Source organism: Monopterus albus, unplaced genomic scaffold, assembly GCF_001952655.1.
Source record: "Monopterus albus unplaced genomic scaffold, M_albus_1.0 scaffold82.1, whole genome shotgun sequence".
NCBI lineage: Eukaryota > Metazoa > Chordata > Actinopteri > Synbranchiformes > Synbranchidae > Monopterus > Monopterus albus.
The window spans coordinates 1,087,743-1,107,675 of record NW_018127962.1 but is presented as its reverse complement, the minus strand read 5'-3'; the positions used below and the strand labels follow the sequence as shown (position 1 = coordinate 1,107,675).

General features: G+C 43.4%; 2 protein-coding genes across 5 annotated transcripts in view; both read right to left on the bottom strand.

Moving 5' to 3' along the window:
- Positions 1-258: 258 nt before the first annotated feature.
- ubp1 (upstream binding protein 1) lies at positions 259-11,795 on the bottom strand. 4 transcript variants are annotated; one of them, XM_020606882.1, is made up of 17 exons: positions 10,906-11,185; positions 10,269-10,654; positions 8,033-8,184; positions 6,813-6,889; positions 6,621-6,726; positions 6,426-6,532; positions 6,131-6,283; positions 5,856-5,966; positions 5,375-5,482; positions 4,780-4,886; positions 4,635-4,689; positions 4,262-4,355; positions 4,064-4,154; positions 3,784-3,902; positions 3,536-3,678; positions 2,936-2,987; positions 260-2,838 (listed from the first exon to the last, which is right to left on the bottom strand). In XM_020606882.1, the coding sequence occupies exons 2-17, from the start codon at positions 10,382-10,384 to the stop codon at positions 2,801-2,803; spliced, it is 1,629 nt and encodes a 542-aa protein (XP_020462538.1). In that variant the 5' UTR covers positions 10,385-10,654; positions 10,906-11,185; the 3' UTR covers positions 260-2,800. The 4 variants fall into 4 exon arrangements, with proteins under 4 accessions (XP_020462540.1, XP_020462538.1, XP_020462539.1 ...); XM_020606883.1 differs by having other exon boundaries at positions 10,998-11,185; XM_020606884.1 differs by lacking the exons at positions 10,269-10,654; positions 10,906-11,185 and adding an exon at positions 11,535-11,795 and having other exon boundaries at positions 259-2,838.
- Positions 11,796-13,227: 1,432 nt separating this feature from the next.
- clasp2 (cytoplasmic linker associated protein 2) overlaps positions 13,228-19,933 on the bottom strand; it is a 53,948-nt gene continuing 47,242 nt past the window's right edge. The window contains 10 exon segments of the mRNA XM_020606945.1: positions 13,228-14,670; positions 14,873-14,989; positions 15,513-15,719; positions 15,841-15,969; positions 16,066-16,259; positions 16,356-16,545; positions 18,419-18,560; positions 19,067-19,173; positions 19,299-19,442; positions 19,568-19,711. Of these exon segments, the coding sequence (XP_020462601.1) occupies positions 14,593-14,670; positions 14,873-14,989; positions 15,513-15,719; positions 15,841-15,969; positions 16,066-16,259; positions 16,356-16,545; positions 18,419-18,560; positions 19,067-19,173; positions 19,299-19,442; positions 19,568-19,711 (1,452 nt within the window). The 3' untranslated portion in view covers positions 13,228-14,592.

The window sequence follows — 19,933 nt, the reverse complement described above, 5'->3', positions numbered from 1 at the left end:
AACCCTCCGCCACCCTGAAGAGGGTATAGAGCTGGTCCAGTGTTCCACGGCCAGGACGAAAACCGCATTGTTCCTCCTGAATCTGAGGTTCGACTATCGGTCGAATTCTCCTCTCCAGTACCCTGGCATAGACTTAAACCCCCAGTTCTATGAAATAATATGCTGTACATCATTAATAACAAAACTGTTCATTTTATATAAAAATTTGTAAAAATGAGACACATAGTGCTTTTTGGTGGCGCTCCTTTAATACCGACATGCATCACATTTAGACTCGGGGTGGCACCAAGGGTGGCCGTTCAGATTCTAGGGTTACCGGTGCCACCACTGACCACGCACATGTTGATACAATACAATACCACAAAAGGTAATAATTTATTGTTTTTTGTGCAATAGGCAAGTACAAATATGATTTCTATGCATAGTTAAATGTTTCTATTGGTTATTAAGACAAACAAAAAAAGGAGTCTTGTCTTGGCCCTGAGATGACAAATTACAGAAAACACACAGCTTGGAAAAATATCACGTGACATACCCTGCAGTCCTTTTTGAACTGCTTTAAATATGATGCTCTTGGACATCTTCTCTCAAACAGTTGTAGTCTCACTATTTTTTTTTAATAATACAGCAAGACACCAGAAAGGTATGAAATTTATTTATTCCCAGCACATGTGGCTGTGTACATGTCCAGCATACGATACTGTGCACATGAAAAGCATCATCATGGACATTAGACTGCACATGAACAGTGGTCACTGCTCCTGTTCACACTCTCTCACAGCTATTCAGTCATACAGGCCATCAGGGGACCAAAGCTGCTCTCTAGAGTTTGCCTGACTTGGTTTCAACTTCATCTATCACTTTATTGCTCACTAATTTATGAGTCGATGAACAGTTAACTGTGCTGTTACTTGTGTTCTTGTAAACGCCACAAGAGCTACAGTCCTGGCTCTGCCATGTGGTGAGACAAAAACTGTTTTTTAGTCCTGACAGTTTTTGTTCTCCTCCTCCTCAGACAGATAAAGAAGAGGGTGTGGACTAGTGACTAGACATCAAACTTCAACTTTGTGATGTTTCAGTGCAGGTTTGGTCTCTATTCAATTCCTCCTTCCCTTCCCCGTCTTCCACATGCTCTTTACTAAACACAGCTAAACACAGTTTCATCATACCAACAGGAAGAATTTATAACTACTGATATTATTTTCTTTGCAAGAATGAAAAATTGTACACATGCACACACACATTCTGACACTTAGAGGCGTGCAAGTGGTGTGCACTTCAAGACTGCCAGACATCGTGTACCAAAATGAAGGGGATCAACTAAACCGAAAGCAACTCCCAGGACCTGTGTGAGGTTTCCTGTCACTTTTCAAAGTTAAGGGCACTCAAAATACATGACCTGTACCTTCCTGTGTGCAGCTACATTAAAAACACGATTTTGACAATGGATGTGGAGCTGTTGTGATTTTCTAGTCTACAGGAGAAGACAACTGGAACCAGGCACCGATGCAGTTCTACCAGCCTGATGTGTGACAGGTTGTTTCCTGCAGAGCAGATCTGGGAATGGAGGATTTCTTACATTGTACATGCAGCACACAAGCAGCTCCACTAGATAAGATTTTCATTCGCCTGACCAGTTCCGTTAATGCTGATAATGACCAAAAAGTACAGAGCCTAGCAGGCTTAAAAAAACAAACAAACAAACAAACAAAAGAACTGAAAGCCTATCTTAAACCCGTTTGGTCCACATTACAGTAGGTTTTTGAATAGGCATTACTGCACTGTGTGTCAGTCTTCTACAGGGGTCTGTTCCTTGTTTTCTGCACATGGACAGCATGACCCAGGAGGCCAGGAGACAAACCCTACTTTTCTAAACCAGCATCAAAGTCAGCACAGAAAGCAGAGGAGTCGAGGACAAAAAGCCAATATGGCACCCGAAAGAAGTAAATTCCATGACAGTAACAGAAACATCAGATCCATAAATAAAGAATCAACTAAAAACAGTAAAAGCCAAACACAACATACATGAAGAAAGCTGAGCGTGACATGTCAACAGACATGGAAGTCAAAAATCAAACAGGACGACACTGTGTGACAAAAGTTAATAAAATCAAGACAGACAAAATCCAAGAAAAAAAAAAAAAATGATGTTAGAGTCAACATCCACAGATGTAGCCTCTAGCCTGGAGATTTCAGGGGGTACTAGGCTCAGCTGATTAATAAATGGTTTATTCAGACAACCTGGAGAGGATGTTAAACAAGCAGAATAAGTTCTCCTTTAAGCATGTTGGTATGTTGAGATCACATGCTGTTCAGCAGTATGTTATCAAATACTGGCCTAGAGCTGGCTGTGTGTTTTGTGTTAGGAGGGCAACGAGCAAAAGGAAACTGCTTTTTCCTCCTCCTGCTGGCCAGATCAGCACTGTCCCCTCTCTCCTGGAGCCTCTCCCCTTCCTTCTCTACACAAAAGCCATATAAAAAGACAAAAATAAAAATAAAATTAAAATCAAAACACACAGACGATCATCTTTCCCCTAGCGCCGTATCTCCCCAGTCTCTCCTCTTTAAACTAAACTCCATCATTAATAGCGTTTTCAATATGAAACAGTGGACACACCCATGTCAGATTCTAACATTTACATGGCTTCAACACAGTCTCTCTGCTTTCCATTGAGTGATCCTTTAGCGAGAGAGGGGGAGGCAGTAAAAGGAAAGAGTAGCGGAGGGGAAAGAGGGACAGAGGGAGGCATCTGCTCCAAAACAGAGGGTGGAGTATTAGTGATGCCATCTGTCCTCATCACTACTTCAGGATTAGATGGAGTCCTTCACCCAGTTCATCTGGATGGGAAAGAAATGTGAGAAGTACATGTAATCCTTGTCAATTAAGAATCTTCTGAGCGTTGTTTCATACCAAAGTATAATGCTATGAATTCACCTTTGACAGTGCTGATCAAAAAACAGCTCTCATCAGCAAAATTGTAAACCATCTGGAGAAAAAACAGACTTGTAAATGTTGCAGGTCATTTAACATATCAATGTGTAGAAAAACTGCAAGATAACATCCACACACCAAAGTCTCATCTGGATCCAAGGAATATTTGAGAAGTGGTGATCCAGAATATTCACATTCATGGAAAACTAGCTACTGTGAGACAACTAATAATGCTACAGATTTGGAACCAAGATCAAATTCTAGCTGAAACTCTGCTGACTCAGTAGAGGGTCATAGTCCCAATCCAGTAATTTGTTTTCCTATTTACTCTGCCTTCATTTTTCCATTTAAATGAAGTCTGGCATTTTCCAAACTACACCAACACTAATGAGCATCTAAACTAAACACCAAGTGAAATTTATAAAATGCTTAAAACACCCTTCCAAACACTGCATATGCCAAAAGCTAAGTTATACATCAAAAGTTATACCTTCCCTTTCAATAAAGAGCCCTCCATAGCTGAGAGTGTGATACTCCAAACTGCTAATGTAGACAAACAGTAAGGCAAAGGGCCTGTATATGTGTGTGTGTGTGTGTCAGTACCTGGTCACTAAGCAGAATGTGTATGCCTGTAGGACCCTGTCTGTACACCTGGTTGATCTTTCCCAGTGGAAGGCCGCACACGGACGCCATCTTGCAGATTAGTTCTGCAGCCGTCAACTCCTCTAGGTATAGAGCATGGTACACTGCGCAGGAGCAGGTTTTAAATTCAGGACATTCACAAGTCTTTTCTGTTCATTGTACCAAGGACTAATGAGTTACATGCTGTTACACACAGTTTCAATCAGTACCATGTAAACTAGAGGAGACGCTGTGTTCTCCATTTTCATTGCTGCCAGGTCTCTCCAGCAGGGGGCTCTCCTGAGGGGACTCCTGACAGACGTACACAGTCAACCTGGGACGCACAGACCTACACACACAAAATAAAAATAAAAAAACGTGTTTTCAAAGAAACAAACAAACAAATTAACCCTGGAACTTTGTTGTATTTGCTGGTATACAACCACTGAAAGTGACACACACACACACACACACACACACACACACACACACACACACACACACACACACCTGGATTTAAGTGCATTGAAGAGTCTGATTCCATCTGCTGGCCCACAGATCTGGACCAGGTCATCCCGGGTTAGCTTCAACAAATCAGAACCTGCACACAAAGAAGGAGCAATCACTTGTACTGCATCTGGTATCACTCCACGTACACTTTATTGTGTGTGTGTGTGTGTGTGTGTGTGGGTGGGATTGTGCATTTACCTGAGAAGTTAGAGAAGAGCCGTGTATAGGAGCTGAAGCGATTTTTCAGCAGCCACTTCTGTGTGTCCTGTATGGACGCCGTGGGGCTCAACTGCTGTAGAGAAGGACACAGACATGTCAATATACTTCTACACCTGGATCCGAGTTCAACTTGACCCCCTCATTCAGGCCATAGCATGCGATTCATATCATTTTGATACTGATCAAACTATTCTGCGGCCCCAGTCGCGCTGTGGATGGGGGCACTGTCATCCTGGAGGAGACCCCTCATTTATATTTTTTTTGTCACCTGTCTGTACGTCTTCAGCGAAAAAACCATGTCTTTCATTAAGTTCTCCTCCTGTTCATACATGCGTGTAAAGTGCAGGCTAACCTCTGAATTTCCATGGCTGCCAGGCTCTGCCTGGTGATTGGGAGAGGACGAGTCGCTAGAAAACAAGAGAAGACAGTTATAAGCAGTGAGGGCAACACAGACCACATTCAAAAGGCCAAATGTGAACGAGAACACACACAGTTACCTGTCTGGTACTGAGGAGGCTGAGTAGGTGGACAGTGGTGTGGAGGCAAAGGAGGGACTAGCTGCCTGGCTGGTGCTGAGGTAGGCATTGTCTGGCCATGGGGAGCACTGAGAAAAGACAACTACATCTAATAAATACTCACTTATACCACAGCCTCATAAAAACGACTTAGTAGGTTAATTTACATCAACTACTCAGAGACTAGAACTTAAGGTCAGTTCATATTTTCTGTTTGTCGCATGCAGGACAAAAACTTGTGTCTGTGCGGACTGTCTGCTCAGCAAAAAGCAATGGCAACCAGACTGTGGGCGTATGCAGACAGATGGTTGAAGTATGAACAAAGAACATGCACGTGTCCCTCATCTGTGTCCATGTCTGCGCAAGGATATGTGGAAAGTATGAACTGGCCTTTAGGGGATGAGGAAAAGTCAAGTGTATATTAGGAGTTTAGCTCCGTGGTACAGCCACCCCACCCGATATCAAATGCATGGCAGTGTAGCTGAGGGTCTAATGTCTACAAAGTTCAGACTACTAACAGCCAGACATTGAAAAGAGGGCAGTGATGGGTGTGAGGAGCAGAGAGTGGGGTTCTTACACTGCCTCTCTTGGCCAAGGAGTCACCACAATCAGCGGGAAGTGTCCGCTTGCTGGACTTTTTCAGCTCGTGGTCACCCGCGTCCTCTATGATGGGTTCAAGCCTCGTCTACTCGTGGACACACAGAATTGGTCAGGCACACAGCGACCAACACACACACACAAATACAACCAGTCATCCAAGAAACACACCAACGCTGACTGAAATGTTATTGCAGCATACAAGTGCATAGAATGTACAGTTACTCTAATATAATAACATAGTCTTATTGTAAAGGACCAGGTCTTTTGTGTAAAACACCAGTATGATCCTTTATCTCAAATTTGGCTGTGTGTTGGATTGCTTGGATGCACACATTTTAAGATGGATAACCTCCCCAAATAAAAATTTTAACTGCATGCTTGTTATTACCATAGCCTTGTTAGTGCTAAAGCCACGCAGCTAAAAAAAAACTGACAGGTCATAGCAGCTGCTTACTGACCTCTGACAGGATAGTGGTATCATAAGAAGGCTGGTACTTTTCCTTCTCTTGAGCAGTGCGTTTCTCCATCTTCTCCCTGTCCGTCTTTTGTTTACGGTCCGCCCCCTTTGGCTAAGCAGGAAGAAGAGAAGACAAGCCCAGAAATGGAAATCAGATTTATTCATTTAGAAAAATAAACAAAAAGAAACCAGAACTTATTTACTGTGAGATGGTGAAAATATCAACATAATTCCAGTCAGTGGAAACACGCCCCCCATGAGAGACTGAGGACATACCTTAAAGACTTTGATTTGGCAGGAGGCCGAATGGAGGTGCTCTGTGTACTCTCCACTGTCTCCCTGGGCGAACGTGTCAATCTGGATTCTGAAGGGGACGCCCTTCTCCCCACCGTGTTTCCTGGGAGTGAACTCTGTGCTGATGCAGTGCACCTAAAGACAGCAGGAAAGACCAGGGTATGAGTGCCATCAAAACATGTGCCTGATGTGGAAATCTGGCAGCACGCCCAAGAGACAGTACAAAAGAGAAATGGTATGTCTGTCATTTGTGTGTGTGAGTGAGGATGTGGGTTACCTGCACAAAAACAGAAGTTCTTTTGTTCATGTCCCACAGGAACTCTGCAGCATTGAGCTGGGAGGGGTGAGTCTTTGGCTCCACAATGCCCACTGACATGGGGATATCTATCTCATACAAAACACACACAGATATTTGAACTCTCAGACACACATGGGACAGCTCAAGTAAACATTTCTCGGCAGGCATCATTACCAATGTCAAGGAGACGGTCACCAGGACGATTCCACTTCCAGCCCTCCAGCTGCTGGTGCTCTGTGTACTGCAGCCGGCGGTCATGAAACACCACTCGCACTATGCTCTGCAGACAAACACACCATGTTAGGTATAAAGTGTTCTTGCTGTAAGAGGAAAAAGTCTGTCTTCCGGCTCTGAAGATCCTCTCACCTTCACCATCTTGTTATTGAGTTCTGGGAACTCCCCTGCGGTCCTGTTGTCCAACATACGCACCTCATAGGACTGGCCTGACAGAGAGGGAGAACACATAATCACAAGCAAACAAGAAACAAAAGTACTGTTTTGTATATAATCCCTGTGCTGTGAGGCACTGTTAAACTGGCTTTTGGAAGAACATAGACGCCATTTTGGCCTTTCCAGGCCAAAATGATGTCCAGTCATGGAAGACTAGAGTCTCACTGTCTGGATATTCTTATTGTAAACTCTTCTAGCTGGAATTTGTTATTCAGTGAAGAGACTATGACCTTGTTCTCATTGCAGTTCAGTATAATGGGTTGTTGGGGGAAGAAATAGTTTCCATGCCGTTTCTCATGTGTAGAGTCTGTTTCAGGATCCAGAAGATAAATAAATTTAAGACAAAAGAGACTAAACAGTTTTTATTCATCAGGCTCAACGTCTATTTTATTGCTCTTTATGATGACTTAAGAGCAAAACATCCGTCACCTCTCCTGACTTCTGCTCAGATGATTAGTAGAAGCCGAGACAAAGGTCTTTATTTGCAGTGTACTGAATCATGTAGGAAGTCATGTTCACTTGTGCCAAATGTTTCACCAGTGCACCATTATATCTGGTGTCTTAGCCGATAATGAACAACATGATATGCTAGACATTATGCAGCTTTACATTACGGATGACCACAGTATCTTTAAAACAGCCTGCCCAGCATTTTGAACAATCGGCAACGAATGTACTAGGTGCAATGTGCTACCGGCAGAGTGGTCGCTGCACTAGCAGCTCAGGAGAAATTCAAACCGGGCTCCATAATTGACAGCTTCAGTAAAACAAGTCAGTGTGTGTTGCTGCTTATGTAACACAGTCAACAGCAAACTAGTGGTGTTGTGTAGAAGAAAAGGAGAGGCTGCCATTCGGTCAGCAAAGGTTCTGTTTTATGGTAATTGTACTACTGTGTTACAATTTCATGTGGTAAGTATTTATTGATGTTAAAAGATGGGCGTGAGTCACCCTGGAGGAGAAAGAAATGGATCCTCTATGAACAAACCACATCCGGTATAGAAGTCTGTTTGTGCGGTTTTGGTAGGCGAAGTAGTTCAAGTACTTTACGAAAAAGAGACCAGAACAAAATCAGGCACATCAACTACAACCAAGATCTCCTCTGAGATGCATCTACTGTACTACTGTACGTGTCCCACCTTGGTTGAGGTAAGTGAGCGTCTCGTCGTGCAACTTGACAGCAGGCGAGGTGGCGGTGCACAGCACATACTGGAATGGGGGGTTTTTGGTCTCTTTTTCAGGGGGAAGGCTGGAGTCCTCCTGCTTAAAGATGGGCAGAGCCAGCACGTCGCTGAGACAGACAGGTGAGAAAGAGGAAAGACACACGAAAAGAAAGTCAGCAAACACATGAATGACAGTTACAAGCTCTCCATTCAGAGTTTGACTGGCGTGTGTTCCTTGTTTATGGCCTTTCAGTATTTTTCCAACGGCCTTTTTGTCTAAAGTTGCTAGAATCGACTTAAAGTTTTAAACTTTTATTAAAAACCCTCAGGGATGCATCTAACAAAGAGAACCTCCACCTTGGCTCCTCTTGACTGAAATGTTCTCATTTCCTCACTTTGCAATTATCTCTAAAACTAATTTAAAAAAACCCTGATAGTTGCCTTTTAAACTGTTGCAGTTTTGGTAGAACAATATTTCACCTCCTCATAGCATGGAACTAATAAATGGGCTTGCTTCTTTTAGAGTAAGTGACAAAAGCTTTCCATCGATCAAATGACTCTTATTACGTATGCCTGAGGCCACAGAGGAATAAATGAGCAAAACCAGCCAGAGATAGCACTTGCTGACATACACTATCGCTCACATTTGGCAGCCACCGTAGACAACCCCACCCGCCCTCGACTCACCGTGACAAATGCAACGCAAGTGTCAACGAGTTCGCAATGGACAAGAGTATGCATGCGGGTAGATCTCAGTGCTTGTGCAGATGAGCGCTCCTATCCATGCAAAGAAAGGTAGATCATGTCACAATGCTTTATAAAAACTAGACACATTCCTGCAGGACCTCCCACCAAAACACAAACAGCAGTCTGCCAGATTTCTCAAGCCGATAATGACTTTATATTGATAATTTGCTTGTGTGTCTTCTCTACTCAGACGGTCCCAGCCTGGGTGCTACAGCCCCGTTACGTCAAGCTGTCCACATCTACTTCCTGAAATCTGAGGACTTGGCTCCAATCAAACACACCGAGACATTCTGTTCCTACCAACTGCTGCCCCGCAGCCCAGCCCAGCACCACAGATAGCACTAGCCCTGGAGACAGCAACACCACAAACACACACACTGTTTTTACTCATTCACACGCAACCCATCACTGGAGTAGCAGTAAACCTGCTTACTCTCATACGAGCCTGGCAAACACCTGCATCACACACACACAGATAAACATGCGCTAAAAGCGGACGGAGGAGGAAGGTGCTGATAAGACACACGCATGTATTGGAGGCCTTTGGCCTTTGTCACACAAACACCATCAACTCTCATAACCTATGACATCATACAGTGCAGACATATCAGGAGTTACTATTTAAACAGGTGATTTACAACAAAACAGCTTTGATGCCAACGTCCTTGTTTAAACACAATGCCTTATCTCCCTGTTTTTTAGGTGGAAAACACCGTGAAGTTAAAGAAAAGTTGGCGTGAAACCATAAAAAAAACTGAGCTTAAAGACTCACACCCATTGTTTTGTAAATTCTCTCTGTAGCAGGGAAATATTGGACAACATACCTATTATCATTTCAAAACAAGGTGTTCAGATGTGCCCCAAGCCGAAGGAGAGAGAAAAGATGAGCTGAACTTCTGACACACACACACACACACCCAGGTCAAGTAACTTTAGTTTTAGAAACTTTTCTAATCATACAGATTAAAATCAGACCCATCACTCCAGACACAATTTGCAAACTCGATTCCAAGCACATCTAGTAAGCAAAAGGCTTGCCAGTCCGAGGGGCCAAGCCAAGGCCGTCCTGCACATCCTCAGTGTTATCTTGAAACATGCTGGATGTCTTCATGGCACATGTACACACACACACACACACGCACGCTCGCACAACGTAATTTGTACAACAGGGTGAACTGACATAATGTTTGCACTGTCAGGGACAAAGACGAAGTGTGGTTGCTTTGCTTTTGTGTGGGTTCCACAAATTAATCTTCGATGCTGACCATGGCACACTGCAATAACTGCCCAACTCCAAATCCCAAAACAAAGAAAAGCCATCACTGCCTGTACAAAGGAAATAACACATACAGGAGGGGGGATGGGTTTGTAAGGTTAACACTTCAAGACAGGATGTCTTGTTCTTTCTAAGTACCCAGTAAAGTGCAAGAAAGCTGAGGACTGGCATGTTGACTCCGTCTCTAACCTCATGCTGTAGGCTCCAGCCCCCAGCTCCTGCCCTATGCCGGACAGGCTGGCATCGAAGTCGTGCACCAGCCCCGACTCGATGGTGGCGTCGTCCATCTTTAGCACCCAGGCCATCGATCCCAGATCCTTGTCCTCGGCTTCTACTCGGAGGGCCGCCAGCTTGCTTCAGGTACGATTGGTCGGCTAGAGAGGAAGGGGGCTCTGCAGATTCTGAGACGCCGTAAGAGGAAAGTTATGCTGCTAGCCCGTTTGCAGCTCTTTGGCAAGCTGGGCAGGCGAACTGGTAGCTTTCCACAGGGAATGGATATATCGCCATATTTCCAATCGGGGTATATATATTGGGCTTTTTTCACACAGCGCGATGCTCCCCAACTGGCAGACAGTCTGAAAGTAACAATAAGTTAGAATCCACTCAGCTAGCAATTATTAATCGTGACTGAAGATGCGAGTCGATTGTGAACATGCTAGCATTAGCAAACAGCTAGCTAGCTAGCTTTACAAAGACAACTTAAGCAGGCTAGCGTGAATTCAGCAGCCCCGTTGTTACCGCAAGCACGGTCCCCAAGCAGGTTAGCCAACGTTAGCTCAACAAAATGCAACAAACAGAGAATATTATATTGTTTTAATCCACACACCGCATCCCACGCAACGTCTGCACAGCTGTTGCTATCAGGCTAACTAGCATCAACTTCACTTGCTTTGAATCAACTGAGTGATGTCCGGTGACCTAAGAGCAGCTCTCATCTGGCGCTCCCTGTACCATCCCAGCCAGCTCTACTCTTCTCATCGCGGCCTAGGAATCACCGCAGAGGCTCCCAGTCTTTGGATTGCAGTCCTTGAACCATCCACAGTGCAGCGGTTGACACAAACCCAGACATCAACATGGCTCCTTGTCAGCCTCCACCACTGCCACCACCAGCCTCAGGAAGGATGCCAGGACAGAAAACAGCCAATCAGAGGCCGCCTTCTGTGCCCAGCGCGGAGGCGCTAGCCAATCAGAGGCCTCCGAGCTGTCGTCATTGTGTCCAACTGTAGTTGTGCTCTGCCTCCCAAAAACCACATCTACAAAGTAATAACTGTCAACAAATGTCCACTGGGAACGTAGTAATAATATAGAAAACCATAACCAAATATGTTATTACACACACAAGAAGCAACCAATAAACATAGTTATTAACATGTAATACAGAGTTCGAACTGTGGGGCCATACGTTAACCACAGCACACGTCATTTTCAGGTGTGCGAGAGACACACCGTGTGTACCTGCTTCCGCCGTGTCTCTGTGCAGAGGACTGGAAGTTTTCAGTGTAGGGCTGCCAGAACAACATCGTGCCCACAGCAGCTGTGGCTACAACACGGCTCAGTCCTGCGGCAAATAAACACGACTCAGCCCGATACCGAGAGGGTCCAAACAAGGGCTCATGTTTGATCCAGGTCAGGGGTGAACAGGAGTCCAGTGAAGAGAAGCTGTTTGCAGGCTTGCTGTGTGCGTTCTCTTGTCAGCAATTAGCCACCCTGGCGCACTGGCAAGGCAAGTGGCTGGCGATGCTCTTTTGAGCAAGGTTCACGCGCTATTTTGGCCCAAGGGGGGAAGACCCGCCTTATAACTTAATTCATGTCCGTGCGAGTAAACACAGTAAAGATACACCACCATAACAAGTACTACAGATGCTTTATCAGCTGCAACAGAAACATGATACTTAATTATATATAAGCAGCGGTGGAAAGTAGGCTGTTTACTCTAGTACTATCTTTAAGTAGCCTACTGTTTTGGGGTATTGTACTTTACTGTCATATTATACTTTATGCTCAGAATCAGATTAATAAATAAAAATTCAGTACAGTCCTATTATTTTATTGATGTCTATGGGAAATTCACATGCAAGATACCCAGCAGTACTTTCTGAGCATTAAGTAAAGGATCCAAGTATTTCTTCCATATACTCTATATACATACACACACACACACCATTGAGTAGGGCACATATTTTATACACTGTTTTGCATCAGAAATAGAATCTGCAAAGTAACTGGTAATTATAACATTTAAATAAATACAGAGGGGCAAAGCCCAATATTTCTCTGTAAAAATGTAAGTGCACTGGGCTACAATCCAACACGTTTTATGGAAGTCCTGTCAAGTACAAGCCTCCTCCTCTACTCACATACAAGTGATAATTTGCCTAAGTAGGGAATTGTTTGGAGGACAGAGTATTACCTTCAGGGCTGCAGACACATCAGAGGGTTTTACAGGTCAGACTGATAGTTTGTCTGGGAACCTCTCTAGCACCTAGATTTACAGCCTACCAACACAACTGATGCCTACATGAAATTTAGTACCCATTTCTCAAATAGCTACAGTATGTTGAATGAGACTTTTTTTTTTTTTTTTTTTACTACTGTTTTGGTTTAACAAGTACATACTGTGCACACTGTCTCTGATCTAAAGATTAAGAACACAGAATTAACCCAACTCTACCCCTAATCACAGTTTATGGACATGGGGATTAAGCTGTTAGAGGCATTTTTTCTGTCACTTCATTTAAATGTTTTTTTTTTTTTTTTTAAGTTCCCCAGTATATAACAAAGAAAGAGTTGGACAAATCAGAAAACCATTACATGTAACATTTCTTTCAGCTATCTTTCTTCATCTGGTGACCCCTAAAATTGAGCTTGGATTACTGCCTCAGGGCTTTCCATAGGTTGGAAAGTGCTAAGTAAAATTTAAAAACCCGTGTGCACCAAAGTACAGCTGTTGTAAAAGACTCATAAAAAAAGGAATCATTGCATTTCCATCAGCTCTGATCGATGTTTTATTTGAATTGACGTATATTTAATGTACACACTGGACATCTTTAGAAGATACCACTGATATTAGGTCTGTTAGACATATGTAGTTTTTTTTTCTTAAGCCATGGAAGTCTTTCTTTGTAAAAATCAACCGCATCAGGGCTTATTATGATCTGTACAAGTTCTTTATTTTATTGTAAGCACAGCTTTGAAAATACACAGAAGAAACACAACAGTGAAAACTAGAATGTTACAATAAGAGCAAGGAGAAGACATGAAGAGGGGCAGAGAAAAGGTCGACTTTTTTCAGAGCTGTAAATAATACATTTCTACAAATTCTCAGAGAAAAAAAAAACAAGCATGTTAGAAAGACTACAGCACGCACAACAGAGAGAAATAAAAATGAGGATGGGCACAGGTGCGCATGTGCACCCCCCCAGGGGACTCTCCTAAATGACAACGTTACTGGATATTTCATTTTAATATCATATATAGATAAATATCCGCTATGCGATAAGCCATGTCCTGTCATATTTCATGTAGTAAGCAGCACACACCTATCTCCCCCCGTTGCCCAAAAGTAAGCTGATCCAAGAGGAACCGGGAGAAATGGAGGACACCATGGATTTATCTGAAAGGGGTGGATATCATTCAATTTAAAAACCCAGTCACGCTACTGACAGTCAATAGGATGCCGATAAAAGTTTTTTTTTATTTTTTTTTAATTTAGACTCATGCATAGCCAAGCACATAACACCTCCTTTGCTATGGGGTCTGCCTACACACTGTATTTGCTTTGAGCGTGACCCTCTGACTCGCGTTAGTGCCGTGCAGGATTGGTCGGTCGTACCTTTTCGGCTCCTCAGCACCTTCTTCAAAGAGAGAACATGTGTTTTCATGTGTGAGAGAAAGAGAAAACTCCAGACTTTAAAAACTGCTGCTGTAAAATCTCATTGTGTTAAACAAAACCCAAACTATGACACAATGGAAATGTACATTATTGTCTACCTGGCCCCAGTTACTCACTGTTCAAGAAAGACAAGACGCAACTGTTTGTTCATCTCAGCACTATTTGATGAACATTACCCTCCAAAAGAAAGGAGAACCATGCAGATGCACCACTTACCATTGACACCAAGATGTTGTTTAGAAGGGATATTGGTGTGTTTGAAACAAAAAGGACGGATATTTTCTATCTTCATCCTTAACTCATTAGTGAAAAACCTGGATGGACTATGTGACTGCATGAGTGTGTTTAATGCAAATTTAAGAGTCGAGTCTGACAGGGTGGATCCTCAATGATGCTCAGGAAAAATACAACACCCCTCAGCACCATAACTCCCGTCTTGAAGTGGAGCATGAGGTCTGTGTGTACCTGCGTGTGCGCGTCAATGCTGTCCAGAGTGCAAGTGTACATGTGGATGTGTATTTTGTTCTCGGGCTGTGTAGGTGTGAGCTCTTGAACAGATGTTTGTGTTTGGTGGGCAGAGTTGCAGTTCTGTGGGTGCCCTGTGGGAGGGCGCTGTCTCTCCTATAGGCCCTCAGCTGGGGGTTCGCTGCCGCTGGAGCCAGACTGGGCACGCTTGATATACAGATTCAACAGCTTCAGCTAAAGAGAAACAGAGCAGAGGATGGACATGTAAATTTGTGTCATATTCAGAAGTATCTTATGATGTTGGACTCGAACTTAAAACGACATGAATGGCTATGTAAAGAAAGATCTTGCACAGTAACATGACCAAGAAGCTACACATTTTTAAATCAGTTGGGTCAAGGTAAATCCAGTTTCCGCATGCTTTAAGGGTGGTCACCTTGCTGCTGGACAGTTGGCTGAGATGTGGTTTGAGGTCTTCTCCAATCACTGTATAAATTGCCACTAAGCAGAAGACACAGGCTTTCCTCACACTGCTCTCAGAGTTGTCATAACCCTGTTCAATCAGATACAACAAATTATAAACCTGCAGAGCCCTTTGTTTAGAACACAGTGAAAGTATTCATGTGTGTTGTGAGAGGGCAGGAGCTGGATTAGTTTTACACACTATGAAAAACATCAATACATTCAGGACAGCTAAACTTTACAGGAAATACAGAGAATGTGAACTTGCACCATGTTAAAATTTGGGTTAATGCGTCATGTTGGGAGGATCATGCTCTTTATCAATCATAGATATATACACTACATACATCTACAAGTTAAATAAAAAATACATACTATCCCATACAGCTATATACGGTAACGGATTCTTCAACTACATCCAATTTAGTGTCCAGTTTGAGCACAGAAACCAATTCATCTGCAGCGTTTGTGTTATCTGCCGACAGCTGCTAGCTAGTGTTAGCTCCTGAATATACCTTCATATTCTCAATACAAACAGCACCACCACAACAATCTTATTTTTAATATATACTGAACATGCTGCTGATGGTGGCTGAGCTCTGTATGCCTGTTACCTGTATGAGTCCTGGCACTATCTCGGGCAGCATGCTGATCAGGCCCTCTCTGGGAATCCTCTCTACCACCTTGGACTGCATCTTGATGGCAGCCAGGTTGATGGGGTAGTCAGCGGACTGAATGATAGGACACAACACCTTGATACACTGGTCTGGACTGATGGACAGTGCCAACATCGCTGCAGTCTCCTCTGCTGCTCGTATTACCTACACACACACAAACACATTATTAGTATAGATGCTACAAAATAAACTGGGCTCAGATCACACTTATGTGATCATGATCACTTTTAAGCAAGCTGATCGGTGTGTGTGCACATCTATGTACCTCCTTGTGAGGGTCTTTGTGTGCCTCCAGGGCCTTCATGATAGTGAGCTCTGCGTAGTTCTTGAACCTCCAGGGCTGCTTGCTGAGGATTTCCTTCAGCACTCGCAGAGCCAGTGTTCGGATCACGTGCTGAGAGAATGAAGACAATTCATGTTTTAAAAAAAAAAAGGAATTCGGCTTTGTGTGTGCACAGAATTTCCACAGGCTTGAATTGAGTGCGTGTACCTCTCTGTCGCCCATCGTCTCGAGCAGGAGCAGCAGGATGGTCTTGAAGTGTTCATCCCACACCTGCAAGATGTTTTCACGAATCAGCTTCAGCAATTCGCATAGTGCTGCCTTCCTCTCCTCAACACGCTCATTGTGATTGGACAGCTCCTTCAGCAGCTCAGCCACCAGTTCCGACTGGTCCAGACTGCTGTCTGCTCACAGACAGACAAGAGAGAAAAACCACGATACAATTACCATTACCAGGTATCATACGATTTGTTTTGTACAGTCAGAATGTGTTTGTGTACCGTCTGTGAGATGCTCAGAGTCGTCCAGGCTAGAATCTTTGTGGCTGTATTTGAAAGGAGAATCTGAGAAGTGCTCACGGGCTCCTCGCGGGCTGGAGGAAAGCAAAGGGGTGTTGAGAAGAGAAGTCTTGTTGTCCAGAGCCATGCGGCCGCCGTCCATCAGGTCTTTGCCATCAGTCCCACTACCACCCTGCAAGATATTAACATCTGATGTTAAGGAGACTTGGTCTTCCACACTTTGTAGCTTGGCTCATTTCTTTCAAACTGAAGAAAAAAACAAGTTAAACAACAAGTTAAGCAGATGAGTTTCAGTTCTGTCCATTATTGTACAACCAAACCAAAAAGTGCAAACCAAGTCACACAGGCTTACAGGAAAATCTCTAAAGTTTTGGTGGCTATCATCCTGTATCATCAGCCAGTGGAGGATAATTAAAACAAAAACCACTTTTACACTGCCCGTTCAAAGCGGGCAATACTGTTCTGTACAAAAGGAACCCAGCCAGCTGCCATGGGAGCAGGGGTCATTGTTGACCCTCCACAAGGCATAAAATTGGTCCAATTGTTCTGCCTCAGCCTTTGTGTAAAAGGGAAGAGGTGACTTGGGAGGTTGTGGGCAAAAGTGTGTAAAGTTTTGATGAACTGTTGCTCCTGCAACGTGCCATCAGCAGATCTAAATTTTACCAATGCTTTTTTTTATAGCTTGATTGACAAAAAGTGACATCACAGACAAACTAAAACAAGAGTTCACCTGGAACCCAAATCCACCTCTCAGTTTTACTGGCCAGAACACTTGGCTGGGGCTTGTTTTCTTGAGAGTTTATTTCTTCCTATATGGAACAAAGTCAGTCCTTGGGAAGGGTAACACACCATGAACCACCAGGTGAGGAAAAGAGCAGGGTGAAGAGGTTTAAGGTGCTCTTGTTGCTGTGTACTATTTACACTCAAACCACCGAGTGGTGGCCTGACGAGTCCAGTGTGCTGTAATTGGCAGGCTGATGTCATGTGGACTGGTTAGGTTTCACATGCATCTCCGGGGGAAAATGTCAGGAGGTCACGCCTTTGTAATAATGTACACCATGTCCATAAAAGGTGCTGGGGTGGTTGTGAGGGACTGCAATTAGACCTGGCATGACATCTGGAGTCATATTTGGACTGAACACTATTTTGATAAGCACTTGTGAAAAAATGTTGATAGAATCTTCTGAGTTTGAGTTTCAGCAGCTGGGCTCATAAACAATGAACCTGCTTTTATCAGTGGCTGTGGAGGATTAAAGTCACAGTCATCACGCCAACAGACACTTAATGTACACTTCCCACGCTACAGCAGGGAGTGGTGGAGCAGATCAGATGTCAGGGTCACATACAGTACATGTAGGTACTTTGTGTGTGATTAAGTCCTGAAAACATACACAGTAAAGCAACAAGACGATGGCTCAGTATTAAAACACTATCAAAAGCTTTGAGAGCACAGACTGTGCCCACAGCATCAATCAGGGTAGGGTGTAAAAAGTTTTCATACCAAAATTAAAGAATCATATTGTCGTCACACTTAAAAGGAAATTTCAGAATCATTGCACTGCAACAGCAACAGTAAGCAACTGTATTCATGAACCAGCACATGCAGTACACTGTACAACATGCCCTGTTGCACAGCAGTGATTGAACTACAGCATTACTCCGGTCTTGGAATTAAAATTTTGTGTTTGTATCAAATACAGGTTTCATTTTCACAGTATTATAAACAAACAATATTACAAATGCACTCAGTGACATTTCTTTGTATGTACATCTGCCCAACACCTACACTATTTTTGTCACAATGCCCTGTCAAAACAACTTGTTTTACAAAGTGTCAGTAAGCAAATGGCTGGCCACAATCATCTGTAAATGGTTCGCTTTTGTTCATCATGTCACTGTGTTTTGAGTAAGAAAATGACATCTCACATTAAATCCTATTTAAAGCCAAAGAAGCTGCTGATAATTTACAAAAATGGGACTTCCTTTCTTTAACAGGAGTATTTTAAACACCAGCAGTACAGCTCTACTACTTCCCTATCACCCACCTCCTCTCCCTCTCGTCGCTGGACTGGGTCGTTCATGTCCTCTTGGCTGCGGACACTGAAGTTCTGGATGGCCTCAGTGACACCTTTCAGAGAGCTGTAGATGTCCTCTGAGTTCATGTTCTCTGTGTCGTAGTCAAAAGCACTGGACACATACAGGACAGATCACCAAAAACTATAACTAAAGTATCCAGACTCTCTAGCTTGACAGCATTCTCTGTATTGTTATGTCCCGTGCATGACATGTACAACATTTCATGTGGTCTAACACAAGATGTGTGTCATATCATGTTTCTGATTGTCACAATTTTGGCTGTGATAAGGGGAAAAATATTTAAATAAACAAATACAATGACTGAAGTTATGTCAGAACTACAAGAGTTTTATACAAGAATAACTGTGCATCCTCCAGACTTGTTTTTACACTTAGAGAGACTGCAGTTAGAGAGGAAGAGAAGTCAAGCTGCTGTGACCGACAGTAGATAAATTTATTAACATCACAGTGTGTAATTTGTGTGTAGTTTAATTTATTAACATCACAGTGTGTACATCTTGTCCTGTGTTTATGCTAATCTGGCAATGACTGTTGGAGGGATTTTCCATTTTTATGGATTCTAGTGAGTGGAGGTGTAATAAAGATGTGTGTGTTACCTTGGTGAGGGGGTGTTCTGGGAGGTGTTAGTGGGGGAAGTGACCGGGCTAGACCAGCTGGCTGGAGATCGGGGGGTGTGGCGTGTCAGAGGGCTGCCCACTGGTGCCTGAGGATGTGTCCAAATGCAAAATTCACACAAAGGGGTACACTGCTAATGATGAATAACCTTGTGTGTCAAATTAAACATTCCTCTCTAAAGCGCACTCTTAAAAGTCAGTGAGTGTGTTTTACTTGTGCAGCATTGCCAGTGTTCTTCAGATGGTTTTGAAGCAGCTTGGTGGCTCCGTCCTGAAAGGTTTTGGGCAGAGCAGCCAGGAGCATGGTGAACTCTGGAGTGTTGAGCTGGAACAGGGCAATTAGCACTGATTGGGCTGCCTGTGACAGACAAAGGAAGACTAATGTGAACCAAGGAGGGCAGAAGTTGCTTGCTAGTAACATGGAGATAATATTTTAGCATGCCATTTGACTCAACACTAGGTCTGATGTGTGTGTCTCAGTACCTTTCTGACATCAGAGCTCTTGGCTTCAGTTGTCCAGGTGATGATACGGGAGACAGCCAGCCGAGTCTCACTGGAGTTCACAAAGTCTGGAGCCTCCATCTGTAAAGTCAGCGTCTCAATGTACTTCAGAATGGCCACCTTCACCTGCAATACAAACACAAACACACATTAATACAAACCATTAGATAACCTTGGATAACCTTAGATAAAACATGGAAACTGCATGGCCAGTATTTACCTGCAAAAGTAATAAAACTACAAAGCACACAAACTAAAGTGATCAATGTTCGGTCAGCATGTACAACCACAGAAGATTGTGCATCTCTTGCTGGTCTGAAAACCAAATGACTTGATGAATCAGTAGGG

Coding starts and splice junctions, on each gene's coding strand:
- ubp1 (XM_020606882.1), bottom strand. CDS start 10,384: ATGGCCTGGGTGCTAAAGATGGACGACGCCACCATCGAGTCGGGGCTG. Junction 6,890..8,032: donor GCTCACTTACCTCAACCAAG/GTGGGACACGTA, acceptor CCTCTCTGTCAG/GCCAGTCCTATGAGGTGCGT. Junction 4,155..4,261: donor GCTCTTCTCTAACTTCTCAG/GTAAATGCACAA, acceptor CTTTGTGTGCAG/GTTCTGATTTGTTGAAGCTA.